This window comes from Mixophyes fleayi, chromosome 11 (assembly GCF_038048845.1).
Source record: "Mixophyes fleayi isolate aMixFle1 chromosome 11, aMixFle1.hap1, whole genome shotgun sequence".
Classification (NCBI taxonomy): Eukaryota; Metazoa; Chordata; class Amphibia; order Anura; family Limnodynastidae; genus Mixophyes; species Mixophyes fleayi.
Genome location: NC_134412.1, coordinates 23032072 through 23051121, shown reverse-complemented (window position 1 = coordinate 23051121; position 19050 = coordinate 23032072). Strand labels below are relative to the sequence as shown.

The following is a 19050-nucleotide window of genomic DNA, read 5'->3' as shown; positions in this document are numbered from 1 at the left end:
TTCAGTGTGCTTCGTACATGCGGTCCATTTATTTACATTTTTGCCATCATGTATACAGATTAGACAAATAAAGTCTCTGTAGAGTGACACCTGTGCTTTAGAATTACCTGAACTATTCTTATAAGAGTAGGAATTGGCAGTGAGCCTATGTGTGACATCCTCCCCCCTTATCACCCAGTAATGCAAATAGCAGATAAGAGACACTAGGCTTTCTCATCCTGATTTCTACTAGCAAGGCAGGAAGTTGAGGGTCTTGCTGTCTGACCACCAATTAAAGTTGTTTCCTAATTAACTATCACGCAATATGATCAGCCCCTCACTGCTTGTTTCCTACTTAGCCAAATATATTAACATTATTGTACAAAAAAACAGAAGCAAAATGTTGTGTTTGGATGCAATTTGTTCAATATTACAATCCAGATATGACAATTGTTCTCTTCTGACTTTAATAGTAGCCATGTAAAAAGCAGATGCAAGAAGCATTTGGACTGAAATGCAACTGGGGAAAAAACAAAGTTGCATTCTGACGAGTTTCATTATGCTGCTCGTGTTTTTCAATATACATCTTGTCACCACTTTGTAGTTGCTATAGGATCGACCATGAAGTCCTTGTGATTTATCTAAAGTAGAAAAGATGAGGAAAAAAAATAGAAAATTAAATATTAATGTAGAAAAGCGGATTGATTAGGAGCTGATTCAGCCCCACAGAAGAAGAGAAAAAATCTCGCACAGGAACCTTTTCACACCCAAAATGATACTTTCAGCGCGCCTTTGTGTCTGAACAATGTCTTAATTTGATTAAGTGCCTGTTTGTCGGACCCTGAAAACGTGCATGGTTTGGCGAGCAGAAAAGTTGGATTAATAAGTATAAAAATGTACATACATGTACACTCTGAGGGGAGACAAGTGACGCTCTTTCTCCTTCTAATAAGGGGCCTGATCTGCCTGGGCACTTTTGCACGTAAAAAAGCCTACTTTGCTCTCATGCAGAAGTGAACATTCAGGCAATTGAATAGGGGGACAGAGAAACGTTTCACCTTTGCATAGGAGAACCATTTCCTCCCGCTACAATAAGGAATTGAATAGGCCCTTAGTGTTTTAGTGAAAAATGTACATTTACACAAGTTTATTATACCAGCTTATTTTATACCTACTCAGAGAAAGTAACTTATAAGAGGAGAGAGCTGGCAGGTAGAGTAGAAGTGAGAGAGGGACCGGGCTTTCTTTGGTGCTGCATTCCAGTGTCCTAGAACCTCAAGTATCAGTGTTCCATTGTTCTAGAACCTCAAGTATCAGTGTTCCATTGTTCTAGAACCTCAAGTATAAGTGTTCCATTGTTCTAGGACCACAAGTATCAGTGTTCCATTGATTTCAGACCCCAAAAAAGGCAGTTGCCTACATATTGCTCATTTGTGGGAGCGGGGGGGGGGGGAATTGGATCTGAAGTATCATTACAACTAATTTGTGTCATTTACAGGCAAGATACTATATATAATATATATATATAATCTTTACTACATAATTTCAACATATTTTAAGATACTTTCTCTGTCCCCCTTGAATTCTTATGATACATCTAGCCTAACATCATGGCTGTTATCCTAACACAGTGCTTGGGGACCACTGATTTAAATGGGGTTCTATAGCAGTACGTGTTCCCATGTGGTAGGTCTCCTACTCCCAGTATTTTCCTAATGCTGCAGTAGTCAGTATAGTTAACTATAGGTTAAAATACAATTTGACATTATGCACATCTCTACATGAATTGCAGATGGGTGAGTACTATTATTTATTTTTGTTTTTGGTGGAAAACAATTTTAAGGGATAGTTGCAACAGGAAAATATTAAGACTTAATAATTAATAGACTAAAATGATGCCTAAATGAAATGTCTGCAACATGAGGCTGAGAGAGGTACAAGATTATAGATTTTAGCCTCTGTAAAATAAAAACTCCTCTATTTGCACTCTTGCACCACTAAGATATGTTTTAAATCTGACGCGTTCTATAATGAGATAAAACGACTATTACAAACACAATAACAATACAAAGCTCAACTTCCACATTTTAGGGAGGCTGTTCAATAACAGTTAGGAATATGTTATTTTAAAGAGATATCCAGTTACACAGAGGTTAAAAGAACAAACGGAGAACTTCCCTATCTCTAACAATACAGTAGTATTCCACTGCTCAGATTTTCATCCACTCTAGGTACTTGAAGAATAGCTACATTTGGACTTACACAACCAAGTTATTTTCTACAGTTTAACATGGTTTGTGGTGGAAACTACAAGTTGGATGTCTGAACTTTACTTTATATAGAGGTGCGTTTGAGACCACAATCTTCCCACATCAGTAGTCTATCATCACCACTCTAAGCTGTTGGGAGATCCTGCTCCTTCCAGCATCTAACTCTTAGTCTGTGGCATGCCTCCGGTGACAACCTCAAAAGAAAATTGCCTCTTTCTCCATACAATTAAAGAAATTGACCATTGCAACCATTTTTGCCTTGCTTAAAACAAAGATTGTCGTGAAACACAAATTCAACGACAAATCAAATAGTGGCGAAACCTTACAATCGCCGCGCCAAAACGTGTTACCTGCAACTTCCATCGAGAACGTTCTAAACCGATGAAATGACGTAAAACTTTGTGAATGACACTTCTCATCTGCATCCTTTGGAGGTTACTGATCACAGAAAGGTTCTCTCTTTTCTGGCTGTGCAAACATGTGTTGAAACATTAGTAAACTTCTGATTAACCAACTGCCAAGTATGAACCAGTATTATTTCATTAACTGGAGATTTTTGCTAATTGGATGTTGTGTCATTAAAACTGAAAGCTTTTTCTTTCTTTTTTTTATATCTATTTTTTTTATCTATTAGCACTTTGAGTGTTTTTTGCTTGGGCATAAAATTTGGAATACTTGACTTTAACTAAGTTTAAAAGTGTTTAACTGTGTACTCAACTCATACAGTCAGCCAGAAGTAGATTCATGAATTGCAGGACTGGTACTGTACGTACGCTGATGTCTATTGTGCAATTTGACAGCTCCTCCCCACTGTAACTGTAATAGGGAAATTTCACCATGAGATCATAATCCCTCCCTCATAGGCAAACTTAAAAACCAGGCTGTGTGACACTTTCAGGTAAAACTAAAAAGGATTCCGCAAAGTCCAGGACTACTATAACCACATAATATTCTGTACAACACCACGTCACTCTCAGAGGCGGCTGTCCGTTCCGGCCCGAAGATGCTCACTTTGGATTCACTACAGTAAGTGACCAATTTACACTCTTTGGATTTTTTTATTTTATTTTATCCACTTTTTTTTGCTTGTCTGCAAATACCTGCTAACTTGTTAAATATATTTTCGCATATGATCTTGTGTGTACAGTCTCAGTACGCATCAGATATTAAATTTATTACATCATTTATAGTAGTATTAATTCGTCAAATGTAATAATGTTTTGTTTTGAAAATATTTAGTCACAGTTGCGAGATTTAAAGACATCTTTTACATGGAAAGAACAAATACTGTAAATTTCTCCTATACAGTTAGTAATATAGTGATGTTGTATTTGTTGAAATGATGATTTAAAAGAGAACAAAAAATATTGTTTTGTTTTGTTCTTTGTGCTCTTTTGAATGTACTTTGTACAGTATTAGTTTTAAGGAGATGCCACTTTTATATAGGACACATTAATCATTCCTAAAATATTGATCTTTACACAATGACACGTTGTGTTTTGGGCCCAGACGGGACAGTGAAGCATTTAGCAGATTAAAAAGTAATTTTAGGTGAAATCTTGCTGTACATTAATTCAAGAATTTAGTAATGAGTGCAGTGTTAGGGGTGTTTGCTTGATTATAAGTATTATCGTAGGTTAAAGAGTTAGCTATTTTATATTATATGGTAGGTTAATTGGCTTCTGATAAAAAAAAAAAAAGGGACCCTAATGTGTGTGTGTGTCCGTGATATGGAATAGGGAATTTAGATTGTAAGCTCCACTGCGACAGGGACTGATGTGAAGGATTACATATTCTCTGAACAGTGCTGCCGGAATATAACTGGCACTTTATAAACAAATATATATATATATAATTAGTTAATTTTGTCAATAAATTAATTATTCACTTTCTTGCATCATGGATACAAGTTCCCTGCATAGAATTTCAAATAGTTATCTTTTAATCTGTTGATATCAATTTTTGGTGTTAGACAATTTCCTTGTCAAATCATTGGTTGGTCATTGATCTAAAAGCCTGAATGTTAAGTTGACATCTCCCGATTTGTTACATTTTTTGTCTACTCAGCTTCCCACACAGTGAATATAATATACATCACATTTGTTGCTGAATATCATTTTCACCAAGCTGTGAAAATGAGGTGTCCTGTTATTTATTTTGACACATTTGCTACCTCCCCCTAGTGGAGAGTAAAATTTTATTTAAGAATTGGTGGAGAACCCACTTGCTGCTCAGGGAAATGGTCTATAGGTTGTGAATCAGATGGAACCAGGCACCACAGAATCGTATGAAGCATAGAGCAGGCAGAGAAAGGTTTTATTGTCCAGTCATCTTTATGCTACTTAGGATAACAAGACTAGTTAATCACCATTCCCCTTATACCCGCACTGCTAGATCAATTCCCCTAACACCATCGCTGCTAGATCAATTGTGATTGACAACTGTTCTTGAGCTATTTTAACAAGCCATTATGCACAGCCGCTCCAAGAGCTCAATCAAATACTTCTCAGGTTTTGCTGTTCACATCTATGCCTCACCGAGATGGTGACAATATTTGTGTTAAGTAGATGCCAAACATAATCTCAAGATACAACTCCAGGTTCCGGAGGATAAATCCACCTCTATTGTCTATGGCATACAGTGTGAATATCGGTGTATGTATCCAATGATGGTGAAACATGATTATTTCCGTTACTTCTGTAGTACTGTCCTTTCTCTGTTATGCAAATGCTGTCCCTTGGGGGGGCGGTGAGACACAGAGTAAGAGCCAATGTGGGCAGGTGGAACTTTACGCCCCGTGACCCTGAAGTAGGAGGTAGAGCGGATGACGCACAAGTCTAGTTTACCGTCTTGCCGCAGTTTCCATCTAAAACGACAGAGACGTGTAGAGCTAGAATATTATATATATATATATATATATATATATATATATATATATATATATGACCAGTTACTGACAGTGGCGTACATTGCACTAAAAGTGTAAGATACTGACTTGTGTAAATGTAATTTATTCTGAGAAAAATTTAAATAAACAGATAATTGAAGGTCTTAGACCTGTACACATTACACCAGTGTGTTCTTTAAGGGCCTATCAAACTGTATATCTATATATGAACTAATGGGGACTCCCAGGGATTGATCAGGACACAAAGGATGGTCATTGTCTCATGGTTTGGAGACAGAATCTCAAGCCCCTCTCTCTCCATGCTTTTCACTATCTACCTGCTGTTGGTGTCCCTTATTCTATGTATACAGTTACTAGCAGTGCTTAGATCCTCTATGTTTGTGGGTATTATATTTAAATTAATGAATAAAATATCTGTAAAACTCATCTGTGTGGCATTCAGGGCTGTAATTACAGTTAACGCTGCCCTACACCTTATTGAATCCTTCTTAATTTAGAGATCTTGCTCCTCCTATACCCCCCTTTATGATTTTACTGGGAAAAATTGGTAAAGTACAAATTAGGTCAATTAAGAAAAATAAGTAAATAAATGTAAATAAAACCATTTCTATGATGCCACGTAAGCAGCGATAGACTCGGCACGAGCCGTCTTGACCCATATGTTAAATAGAACCTTGGTGTTATATAGTTCATTGGAACATTCTATAAATTTGCTTTTGAAATTAAATGCTACTGCGGCTGTCATTTTACAGGATACACAGACAGTGTACTTTTTTTTTTTTTTTTTAGAGCGCTCAGTCTGGTCTTTTAACAGTTATGATTTATCTTCAGATAGGTCCGAGAGGTTTTTCCTGCTCCTCTGTCTGCATAGGCTGTAAGATTTGCTTCTGATGATAATGTAGTCTGTCTGTATTGATGTAGGCACTTGTGAACAATTCAAACTGGATGTATGCTCATAAAATAATGCAACATTGGTTCACAAGTTTATTAGTACGAGTTAATTCACTCGCTGGGGTTATAAGAGCAGTTTTTTCTGTACTCCCTGGTTAAACAAAAACAAAAAAAAGTTGTGTTAATAGACTCTTTTACTTACCTCGAACGTGAAAACTTTTGAACATCTGTTTGGTCACAGGAAGTGTGATAAGGATATTCATCTGGGGCTGTTATAGTATGACAAACACCAGAATATCATATATTATTAGTTAGTGATCTGGGCATGCTGTCTGACATATCTCATCTTTCTATTTCCCATAGTTTCGACAATACTCCTTTTAACTGCCCGGTAAGTCATTCTTTTTTTTTTTCTTACATATATATGTACAGATAATTAAAATTGTATGTGTTTTTTAGATGGATATAATGTTACTATTTCCATGTATAGAGTTTTGTTTACCTACGACTTGTCAATGTGTAGTTGTTAGGAGGACATATATAAGTGTGTTCTATGCTCCCAAACCCAAACTCTAGATACGTTTTTAACCCTGTTTAATGTTTGTGCCATCGTATTTGGCTGTATATATACATGCTACCATATTACAAATGCAATTCTGCAATGCAGGGTATGGGGCAGATATCATCTGATTTACTGAGGACAGCAAAAAACAGGAAACCTAAAATAGATATTTTTGGTTTTCTACTTGACTAAGCCCTGTGAACAAACTCTGAAGATGGACAGGGTTTTCTGTACAAATAAACAAGTGCAGTTCATTCTCCCATGTTGGATAAAGCAAGATATCAATATTCCTCATTGATTCATGTCCGTACACCATTGTATGACTTTGAGAAAGGTGGAGAGGAGAGGGGGGGGGGGAAGGGGGCGCTGTTTCGGTTGCCCCCAAAATAAATTTTATACTCACTATATTTTCCACTGCTATAACAAGTCTACTTCGGACAGACACATTAAAGACGTCGCTTGGTATAGCCACCACCTACATTAGCATTAGCGTCTATGGGTGCCAAGATTGTGGCTTCTCTGACTCATGATTAAATGCTTATATGCAGATCACGCGGTAAAGCTGCCCGAACGATTGGACAAATCAGGTTGTTCAACTCAAGGACCATAAATCCAGAATAATTCTTTCACTCATGTAGATAGCCAAACTGCTCAGATCTGCTCCTATGATTGGATGTAAAAGTAAATATAGCAATTGCTGTTACCTAGTGAGCAGCTGAACCAACACACAGTTAATGGACAAATTCCCTTTCTAAACAATCAGATCAGATTGGATTTTGATTGTTGTGTGATCCTTTGTATTGTTGGGCTAATTTGGTTAGAATCGTATCTGCACGTGTGTAGACAACAGACTGCGGTCTATGCACAACATTTATAGGAAATTTATACACCTTAAATAAAAATGACAATTTTTCCTGATGGAAGTGACTTCGCTGTTTCGAACTATTCATTTTTATGCTCCCGCTTTACTACCCATTTAACGACATACATAATCTATTTATAAGGTTATATTTTTGTTTTAAAAGATCAGTCTGATTTGAAAAGGATGCCTTACTGGCTCCTATATGTTCTCCTAAACATGCTACTGTAAAAGAATTTGCACATATATCAAACATATGAGCATTCGGTGACTGCAGAGTATTTCCTCTTTGATATACAGTAAAGGTTTGCTCCTGAAATTACCCAGAAAGCATAGCATTACTTTGGCACAGGTATTAGAATTTAGAAATGCTTGTATTGTATTACTTGCTACATTGGTCTTGGCTTACATGTACTTTCAGTTTAGGAAAGCCTGCCTTGGCCAAAACAATACCTGTGCCTTCAGCTGTATGTTACTGCTCCTGGGTACTAGTGGCTCCTATGTTAGAGTTTATATTAGCATACGAGTGAATCTCCCCTATTTCCAACCACATGGCTTAACCTAACTTGGTTTTGATGTTGTGGTGAACGCAGTTTCATTGAAAACTCCAGAGCGGTTCCTAGTTTAGATGTGTTACACAGCTTAAAGGTGAAATGTGAGAAGATGATGTGTCACAACAAATATCTGTGACTTGTATTTAAAAAAAATGAGAATTAAAAACGGGAAGGGAAAAAAATATTCACATTTTTTCAGTTTATATTCAATATATATAGATATATATATATATATATATATATATATATATATATATATATATATTCTAAATTTGTCACAGAAAGCGAACAAAGAACCACAACATCAAGGCAATTGAAAAATGTTGTCATTTAGGGTAATCTAAGGGTCTGACCTAACCTATTTTAATGAGCACAGAAGATTAAAACTACAGTATTGGAATAATTATCCTACAAGCAATATTTTTTGTAGACCTGCTCTTACTGAATCAAACAAAGGTAGAGAGATGCTTTGTTATACAGTTGTTGCTCGGTAAACTTAATCACCCTACCATTTAATTCATAGCGTGGCCTCTGGGGGCAGTGTTCTATTGAAGATATGGCTAATATTTCACTGTCGAGTGGACAATGTGGCAGCACTCACTTGGGACAGTAATGAAAATATGCAACCAGAATCACTTCTGCCCATATGTTAATGAACATCTGTAGACAAATCATTTCTCTTTATACATGGTGCATGCTGTCAGATTAAACCATTTTGTTGGCTGAACCAATTTTTATGTGAAAGTAGTCTATCAATTCACCAGTCAGTAGTGACATCACTGAGGAACGGGGTGCATGGGGAATATGGTTGTCAATGCCCCAAATAATTTTTACGCACAGCTTCCTAAAACGTTCCTGACCGCCAGCATTTTTTACTGATACGATTACGCTGTCATGTCAAATTCCATATTGAAGTAAAAGTTGAAGCAGCGTTTACAAAAAAAAAAAGAAGGGGTTGACGTCATGAAATAATCTCAAATTCATTGGTGTGATACTTCTACGTTTTATTATTCTAGTGTTGAATGGGAGCCTGTTATTTTTTGCCGAAAGGTGACTATCGAACTTCTTTTTTACCGACCGTGAAGAAATTTACTAACGGTTGACAACCCAAATGTAAAACAATGAGTATAGACTCCATTCTCACGAGAATCGGTTCAACCCAAAGGACGTCCACTTGCACTATGACCGCTAATTGTTTCTCTGTTTTATAAGCGACCTTTATAGCAAATTCTTACTGGTTTCTCTCATCCTCAGTATCCAGATACGATGCTTCAAGATTTGGAGTCCTTTACCAAACATGCCGGCAACTTCTCCCAGGCCAACGAGCCCGATCCTTACATAGGTAACGTGCTCCCCTTCCCTTCTCTTGTTCTAACCTTGTACACACTCATTAGTTTATGGGTTTTTAATATCAGGAGGTTTTGATAGTTAAATGAGGAAGATATCTCATCTGGAAAACAATACATCATTATTGTGTGAAGCGATTGTTACCTTAGGGATTATCTATGCGCTTCCTCAGCTTGTGTGGAGTTGTCTGTCCAGCAATTGCAACATGAAATTAGTGCAACACTGCCCTGGTTATACTTTTGCAATAACAGTTGTGCGGTCACCCAAAAGAATTGCTCAGTGTATGTGCAGGAGGACATGTGTGACGTTTACACCTTTGCTTCTCCTCTATTTCTGTATTTTTATATGTATTTGTCTACGCTGCTTATGATCAGGGGTGCCGAGAGGGCAGGGGGGAGTACAAAGCACGAAGGTCCAGGATTGGCCTGTCTGTGTAGTGGGAGGAGCCACAAACCCGGTGTGGCCACAACCACCCCCTTTAGTGGCTTTGGATAGGACCCCAAGAAGTTGATGTATTGGAGACCGAAATTCCTCTTGGCGGCCCTACTTATGGTTGATTACAAAATCCCGTCTGTGCTGCTTATGGTTACATACAAAATCTGGGAGCTTTTTAACCGACTTCCCCCATACGAAGTATCTCGATGATATCCTTAGTTCTTAGTAAATTAATAGAATGCATTGTCATGGATACCAAATATTGGTTCATTACGGAAAATAGCTCCATTCTGTGCAGGTGAAATTTACAATACAGAGTCCATCGTCTGGTGGATCATTGCCTGTTGGCTAATGTAAAACTCAGAGCCAAGTCCTGATGGCTAAGTGTACGACGTAGACCCTAGTCTCTTGTAGTCATGTGCACTTACATCTCCCATTCTACTGTGTTCACACTGGGTTTCTGAGGTGCTATCAGCGTTTGCTATTACTGGCTGATAGCATCTCTGTTTCTCACCTCTCCTTGAGGACAGGAAACTGAATAATATCAGTAATTGGAACAGACAGATAATGTACCTTTTCCTGTTCTGTGTAGAAGAAGAAATTGAGCTGCTGTTAGTCAATGACTGGAACCAGAGGCATTTTATACCTGTATAAAGTAGCCGGAGAATCGGAGATGTACAACTACGCATATGGGAGTCAGAGGCTGTTTGTCCTGCCTCAGTCACAGCCCGATTCCACATGTGCATTCTAAATCATACAGTGTGGGTTATTTTTCTGTGCACAGAGGGACATTTCTGCCTCTCCAGCCCATAAGCTCTCGCCCTAATGCAAAATCCAGCCCTAGGCATGATATGTCTGTTGATCTCTCTAATGAAAACCTTCTTGACGGTTTCCTAATAGTGCCACAAGCTGTCTATATTGGTACAAGGCAAGTTTTGGTTTTAAAACAAAAAAAAAAAACACCCAGCAACAAAAAAACAGACACAAGGGAATATCCACAACACATGTGACTGTTGCTCATCACAGTATTGCAGATAAAGTGCTGGGTCCTCTGTTATTGCCTTGTGCACCGTGACGTGGGCGAAAGAAAAACAAGAAAATATTCAGAGCTGTGATGTGTAGCGTTAATCCCAAGCGTATATCTGCCCGATAGCTTCTCAGTTACAGAAACCTATTTCAACGTATCAGGTTCATTTGTGTTCACCCAAACTCCGCCCACAAGTGGGCAGATCAGAGTGCAACTCCACCCACCTTTGCGTTAAGCACCACCCCTTTTATCGCCCCATGAACGGGATGTCCCACCTAAATAGGGACAGTTGTGAGATATGCATTATACTCACCCATGCATATACCTATATAAAATGTAATGTATTTGATCTAAAACTGGAACAGGGCAAAAGTTACTGTCCAGATGTTCTGATTGGCTACATGTTGACCTATACCCTCCCACTTCAAAGTTGCCTAGACAAGTGGCTCTTAAATACTCTGTGCTGCTGTTACCATTGCCATGATCTGATCGAATACAGCTTGTTTTAACTCATTTCATCTCCAGTTTGTCTGCATACAAGCAGTTTTGAAGAATGGAACAGGCACTCTAACCTCTTTTTAAGACACACCTAAAAAGCATATAGTTTTCCTAAGCTCCTGCAGCTAGACAACCCTTTATAATATTCTTTGCTGAGAGCTTTCTGAAAATTTACTGACGACCTATATTTTTACTGACATGTTATTTACATAACTCTAAAATATATTGACAAGTAAAAACGATACCATCTAGAGGAGGAGGAGAGTCTATGAAGGAATATGGGGGTCTCGTGACTCTATTCAGACCCCAAAATAATGGCGTGGTCATGCGCTGTGAAACTTAGTACTGTCAGAGACATCACATTTTGTATCTATCTTTATTTTTCCTACCTAGAGAATCTGAGTAGTTTAGAAAAAAAAAATACTTTACTGACAGTTGTAGTTTGGTTTCTTTATGACTTTTCAACAGCCTGTCATGTGGTAATGAGTAACGACAATGCACTTCATTGGTTGTGTAGTCCACCCTGTCCTACCTCATTGTTACCAGTTGCTGATCTCTCACCCTCATGCCAAAAAAGATGTTCTGATGCATCAGTCAAAAATACAAAGACCTTGTTAGCGCTGGAGATGACATGCAAATAATCCTCTAGGAAATTTGCAAAAGACTGTTGTATGGAAAATGGGAGCTAGCAGATTTTTTTTTAGCAGTGTAACAACAAAGGTAGCACTGTCCCCTCCTTTCACCCATATCACTAACTGTACTGTTGTCACTATCTCTGTCTAGTGTGATCTTTAACACTTTAAATATATTCTGGTTAACTCATGCATTGCTGGAGAGTACGCACCTGTTTCACATAATCAGCGGCAACCAGTCTGCAATTCTGTGAGCATCGCTCGTACAGGGTCTGTGTGTTAAGGATTGAGGTTGGCTTCATTGGCCTTAAAGAAAATAAAGTGTAGTTTATGAGTTTTAAAGGTGACATGAGCAATCTTTTTTTTAAAACAGTATTCAACCTGCGAGCACATAGTTACAATAATAGACTCCTGAGAGAGCAGGTACTTCTCCCGCAATGTATTACAAATTGGTCTCTAGAATGCTCTCTGTGTTGTAAATTGGTCCATTGAATGTTCTTTTTATTGTAATCCCATGAATGGTTTGTAATGTATTTGTCACTAGAATGCTCTCGGTATTGTATATGCTCTCACTAGAATGCTCTCGGTATTGTATATGCTCTCACTAGAATGCTCTCTCTATTGTATATGCTCTCACTAGAATGCTCTATTGTATATGCTCTCACAAGAACGCTCTCTGTATTGTATATGCTCTCACTAGAATGCTCTCGGTATTGTATATGCTCTCACTAGAATGCTCTCTCTATTGTAACTGCTCTCACAAGAATGCTCTCTGTATTGTATATGCTTTTAGTATGCTCTCTGTATTGTATATGCTCTCCCTAGAATGCTCTCTGTATTGTATATGGTCTCCCTAGAATGCTCTCTGTATTGTATATGCTCTCCCTAGAATGCTCTGGGTATTGTATATGCTCTCCCAAGAATGCTCTCTGTATTGTATATGCTCTCCCTAGAATGCTCTGTGTTGTATATGCTCTCACTAGAATGCTCTTTGTATTGTATATGCTCTCACTAGAATGCTCTTTGTATTGTATATGCTCTCCCTAGAATGCTCTCTGTATTGTATATGCTCTCACTAGAATGCTCTCTGTATTGTATATGCTCTCACTAGAATGCTCTGGGTGTATATGCTCTCACTAGAATGCTCTCTGTATTGTATATGCTCTCACTAGAATGCTCTGGGTGTATATGCTCTCACTAGAATGCTCTCTGTATTGTATATGCTCTCACTAGAATGCTCTCTGTATTGTATATGCTCTCACTAGAATGATGTCTATTTTAAATTGGTCACTGCATTGAATACTATATATCTGGCGCTGTGTTTAATTTAATTTTAGACCATTGAAATTAAATGTTTTAATATCTTTAATTGTTTATTGAAATGTGTATACTTAGCTTAAACCCCACACAGAACAGAATACTGGACTACAGTACAATAGTATTTTTTCTCTGGTTCTTTTAGCTGCTTGTACAGAAAAACTGTATCTCATATTATCACCACATTTCCATAGGTCAATGTCTTTGTCGGATTCACGGTAGTGATAGTAGCATTATTTGTGAGTTATTAACATAATGTTGTCTTATCTTATCAGACTTTAACTGGAGTTGGATGGAGCCTCAGGATGTGTGTTATGAGGAGTATGAGAACGGCCAACTAACGCCACTGCAGAATGTGTCCTACTTACAGGGACCCTATTCCCACTGCTGCCCAGACAACAGCCAGAATCTAAATGAGATCTCTCCCTGTCTGACACAATGTCCAGTGCCAGAGGACATGTACAATACTGAGGTGAGAATATAACATTAACCTTTATCCAACATTAGGCGTAACCTAGCAGGGGCGCATCTGGGTGGTTTCCTGGTGCCTGGAACCCCCCCCTCCTCCCAGCCTGGGGCACTGTATGCTTGAGTTGGCTTGACCAGTGATGGGGATAGGAATTGCCTGTGTAAATGATGGTGATAGGAAGAGTTGGAGAGCAGCCCAGCACTTGCTAAAATTATAGACACGCCCCCATGCATGCTGGTCATGCCCACTGGTGGCGTGGTGTGGAAACCCCTCTCTAGAAATCCTGTTTTTGCCCAAATTATGATGACCTGACCCCAGGATAATTATCAAGGTTCTCCCATAGCCTTGTGGGAACAATATGCTTTATCACTCCAGTTATAGGATAGTCACATAGAAGCTTAATGCCGTTGTTGTGTAGTGTTAATTACACTCAACGCAACACAGAAAACAGGAATGATCAAAAGGGGTAAATAACCTCCAACCCCATTTGATAGAGTTTACCAGACAATAATGTTGTTAAGCTTCAGCCACTCATTCAACTTTGGTTTGAACCCTGCAATGCAAGCTCTATAAGTCACTTCAATATGCAGTTTTCAATATCTATTCCTATACAATTTAACATTTATTACAGACAAGTATTTGGTATACAATGGAAATGTAGAATGAATATGTTTAGGGGCCGCTATGCTGCAGGATGTGCCCACCCAGAGGGCGCCACATGTGATATTTATTGCTGCAGACGCACAGTAGTAAACTGTGGCTGGAAATAGCTATAGACATTTATTCTTAGAACAGGCAAGTCATTGCAAAATAAGGAATAATGCGTTGAGTAGTTAGGAAGCATTTGCACTTACAACTGTGCACCCAGTTACAATATTTGGGATTATTGTATAACTGGTAACTACAGTACAATTGTTATACTTATTAATCCATTACAAACAGAGATTTCAAGTAGACCTGAAACATTTGCATTAAGTGAAGATATTTAGAAAAACTGGTGGGTGTGTATGTGGCAAACTGGTGAGTCATTTTGAGTCAGCTCCTAGTGTGACTTGTCACCCACCCATTTGGTCTCTATTGAAGAGACCAAATGTTTGCAGACAGTAAACCCTGGGGAAACTTAAGAGAAGTGACCAGGAGGACACATGACCAGCGGGAGGTCACACGGATAGCATTTAGCTAGAAATGGCCAGGTGTATGGTCATTACCATTCAGAAGAACTAATCCTAGGTCTGATGGTGTATTTTCTCTTCCCCCAGACGTTTATCACCTACCCACAGTCGTACCCGTTACCTTGCAATCTCCGGAGTCCATCGCTTTCTGAAGACGATGACATTACGCGCAGCCCAAGTCTAGAAGTCTCAGACAGCGACTCCAGTGAAGACTCTCCGGGATACTTTGGCTGTTATGAACAAGGTATTTGATCCGTTTGATGACCAAAGTGGCCTTTTTTTTTTGCAAGAAACAAGATAGTTTAAATTTGCATGAAAGAAAAAAACTCTTAAAAATGGCATAATTGCCTGATATTACACGTTGAGATGTTTTATACTCCTATTATTGCTTTGTGTTAACATACGTACAAGATAATGGGGATCCAATAGAAAATTCTGTTCTGGTGCTCTGAGAATCCTAAATTTGCGAGTACGTAAGTCTACTACAGTGAAAACCTTCTTGTAAGAGATCGTTTAAATGCTCTTAATCCAAATAGTATCCTCATTTCCAGAACTTTGGACAGAAAGTTTCAATATTCTCTACTTTTATACCTGTACTACATATAATACAAACTCCTATAATTAATATAATAAAAGAGGAGTTACTTTATTGCTTTTAATCATTATTAGAAAATCCTGTATGTTTATAAGGAATAATATACCTTATGTATAATATTATTATTAATGATATTAGAAGTCATCTTGTATGTTCATGCCCCTTATAGAAGCACTCTGCAGCAATAGAATACATTGTTGACTTCTAATATACCTATAATTTAGTGTGTTGGGCAAGTACATTATCACATGTTATACAAATGGAGTAACGTTTGACATCTGTGAAGGACACACACCAATCTAATTAATCCTTAAGCTTTATCAATGGATGACACATTCCTAGCTTTCTGGGTCCAAAAAGGACTAAAGTTCACATCTAAACAACCATCATCATAAACTAATTGGCCACCGACAACATTATATAATACACACAAGCTAAATATAAATGATAAATGTGATTCTTCTATGGTCGTCACATAAATCATGTTAGACTATTGAGCCAAATAAAAAGTTCACATAAATCAGAATTATATATGGCTATCATAAAGCAATACAACACGCAGATATGTGACGTCTTTACATTGGACTCTGCCCAAGAAAGATTGCACAACGTTTTTTTTGGAGGAGTCAAAACAAACCGTACATCAGATTTAGATATCAGCATTCGTTCTACTGCATATTCTCATGGGATTATTACTTATTTTTTTTTAAAAACTTTTGGTCAACGACCAGACATTAAAACCTAACAGGTGTTTTCAATGTTGTCTTTTTAGCATATTCCCAACAGCAGTGTAAATAGTTCCCCAATGACAAGACTAAATTCACATTTCAGATCCATCTATGCTTTTTGACAAGTTCTTTTTCTTTTAGTTATAGCTAACGTTTTATCACTTATTGCCTTTTTAGTGGATATCGGTGTTCGTAAAAAGGTTCGACTTTACAAATTCCTCTTGGAGCTGTTGCAGAAGGGGGACATGCGAGATTGCATCTGGTGGCTGGACCGCGAGAGAGGGACCTTCCAGTTCTCGTCCAAACACAAAGAGCTCCTTGCTCATCGATGGGGTCAACAGAAAGGAAACCGCAAGAAGATGACCTACCAGAAGATGGCCCGTGCCCTGCGGAACTACGGCAAGACTGGCGAGATCAGAAAGGTCAAGAAGAAGCTGACCTATCAGTTTGACAGTGTATTGTTGGGAGAAAGGAAAGTAGACAGCTCCATGCTCTCTTAAACCAGCTTTCATCTTCCTGGAACTCGGTCATCAGTTTTTTTATATTTTTTTTGTTTTGTTTTAAGTGAAGTTTTTGAACATTATACTGGCAAGTATATTAGACTTTTGACTTAAAACTTCGGTATCTTCACTGAATGGCGGTTCAAAGAATCGTATTCGCCATCTAACAAATGGCGAAGGAATGTAACTGGTCATGGACCTTTACGTATCTGTGGCACTCAGTAATGGAAAAGAAGCGATGTCAGGACACAGTGTATGGGATTGTTAAGGATAAAGGTTTGCCTAAAGCAAAAAGAGAAGCAATTGAAAGGGAAGCTGTAATGTTCAAACAGGTGGATCATTGAGCAAGGTTTCATTTCCCCCAAAATGTACTTTGTTAGCTATCACTTCCAGTGCCTTAAATGAGAGGTTCCTACCACCAGTCCTCAACCCGAAAAGTGCACTTCTCCAGAAGTGGACAGCAAAGACGAATCTGTAAAAAAACCAACATTGATCCATCCACTTTCATATGACGACGACATCACTGGTTTGCGATAGTGGATTCTATGGACTAAAGTCAAGGACCTCTTCAACAGATGAACTTTTCTGGGCATTTGATTAAGCTGTACTTATCTACACCTTGTTACTGTTCACTGCCAGGCTAGCCAGGTGTCTTCTAAAATTTGTTTTGCCTTTTATAGTTGTTTTTAAGCATCTTTCTAATTTCCTTTTTAATAACGGTTAGATTGGGAATAAACCAGAAATATGTTTTGAATTAAGAAAGACTAAGGAAAAACTCCTATCAGTCCATCAACAGGGTTCTCTGATGAAGAAGTACGGCCTGAGGAATGAGACTTGGGGGGTATATTTACTAAACGGCGGGTTTGAAAAAGTGTAGATGTTGCCTATAGCAACCAATCAGATTATAACTGTCATTTATTTAGTGCATTCTACAAAATGAAAGCTAGAATCTGATTGTTTGCTATAGGCAACATCTCCACTTATTCAAACCCGCAGTTTAGTAAATCTAGCCCTTGGAATTATGCATTTTTATTACATGGTTTAGACAGTACATACAAGGATCATTTATTTTATGATTATTTTTGTCCCCTACACACACAGTGCAGGTAACCATTTTGTGGGCTTGTGAGATCACGGAGGCAAGTCCGCCATTTTTTCAATGTTCATCAGTTTTAGTCACAGCAATGACTTAATAGGCTGCATTTTCATGAATATCATCTCAGTCCACAAAATGTGTGTAAATCCACGGTGTGTAGCTTACAGGTACGTTTTAAGAGGTTTTTTTTTTGCGTTAATTAAAATACATTTATAGACGACCTTGAACGTTCCTTAAATGGAACTCAGGGGTATGTAGAAAATAGTGTTGTCTAAACAACTCTTGCTGCTCGTGTGAGCTCATTCTGTAACCTTTAAGATCACGATAAAGTCATAATAAAACATGATCAATTGTAAACAATTTATAATTTGGTTGCACAAAATCAGAGGCAGATTTTATTGTTTGGGGTCAGGAAGTAGTAATACTGATGAATTGTATTTCTGTCAAACGGAGGTCTAAGCCCTCATTATTGGGCCCGATGTCAGAAGCACTGGTTTTAATTACCTTACATCTCCGTCAGCCACAGGTTTCGTGTAAATACTTGTTTGTATTTGTGAAAAGAATGTTAATATATATAGATATATATAAATAGGTGTAAATTGTCAAGCAGTTTTTTTCAATTTTCAAAATAAAGTGAGTGAATCATTACGTGTGTTTAAAATTAACTTTTACTTTAAAACCATGTGAAATAGATTCCGTCTTGAGGCGCTCAGGATGAGGATAGACCTGTGTGTGGCCAGCTTTGCACCATCTACAGGAGATAAAGACCAGGGGGTATATTTACTAAACTGCGGGTTTGAAAAAGTGGAGATGTTGCCTATAGCAACAAATCAGATTCTAGCTGTCATTTTGTAGAATGCACTACATAAATGAAAGCTAGAATCTGATTGGTTGCTATAGGCAACATCTCCACTTTTCTAAACCCGCAGTTTAGTAAATCTAGCCCCAGTTGTCTCCTACCGTCTGCCAATTACACTTATTGGAAGGATCAATATATATAACATATAAGCTGCCTTATCTAAAAGAGCTACTGATAACCAATAAATATATGTAATTGTATCTATACTTGGAATGATCTTCAGAGTTCAGACATTCCGAGAGAGATTCAATTCTAAAAAAAATAATTAAAAAAAATCAGCGCGTGGTGTCTCGGGAACGGACGCGAGAGAACTCACAGAAATATCCCTCAAGATGTGGATATTTTTACCTCA

The 19050-nt window shown here is 38.0% G+C and overlaps 1 protein-coding gene across 1 annotated transcript; it reads left to right on the top strand.

The window, feature by feature from the left end:
* The first annotated feature begins 3147 nt into the window (after positions 1–3147).
* Positions 3148–18485, top strand: LOC142107594 (transcription factor Spi-B-like). The gene is made up of 6 exons (XM_075191111.1): positions 3148–3275; positions 6412–6439; positions 9278–9365; positions 13555–13751; positions 15008–15164; positions 16421–18485. Exons 1-6 carry the CDS (start codon positions 3253–3255, stop codon positions 16741–16743), a joined length of 816 nt encoding a protein of 271 aa, XP_075047212.1. The 5' UTR covers positions 3148–3252; the 3' UTR covers positions 16744–18485.
* Positions 18486–19050: the final 565 nt, after the last annotated feature.

Excerpts from the sequence above, each read along its gene's own strand:
- LOC142107594 (XM_075191111.1), top strand. The coding sequence starts at position 3,253 with ATGCTCACTTTGGATTCACTACA. Across the intron at positions 9,366-13,554 it reads CGAGCCCGATCCTTACATAG|ACTTTAACTGGAGTTGGATG; the intron begins GTAACGTGCTCC and ends TTATCTTATCAG. Across the intron at positions 15,165-16,420 it reads CTTTGGCTGTTATGAACAAG|TGGATATCGGTGTTCGTAAA; the intron begins GTATTTGATCCG and ends TTGCCTTTTTAG.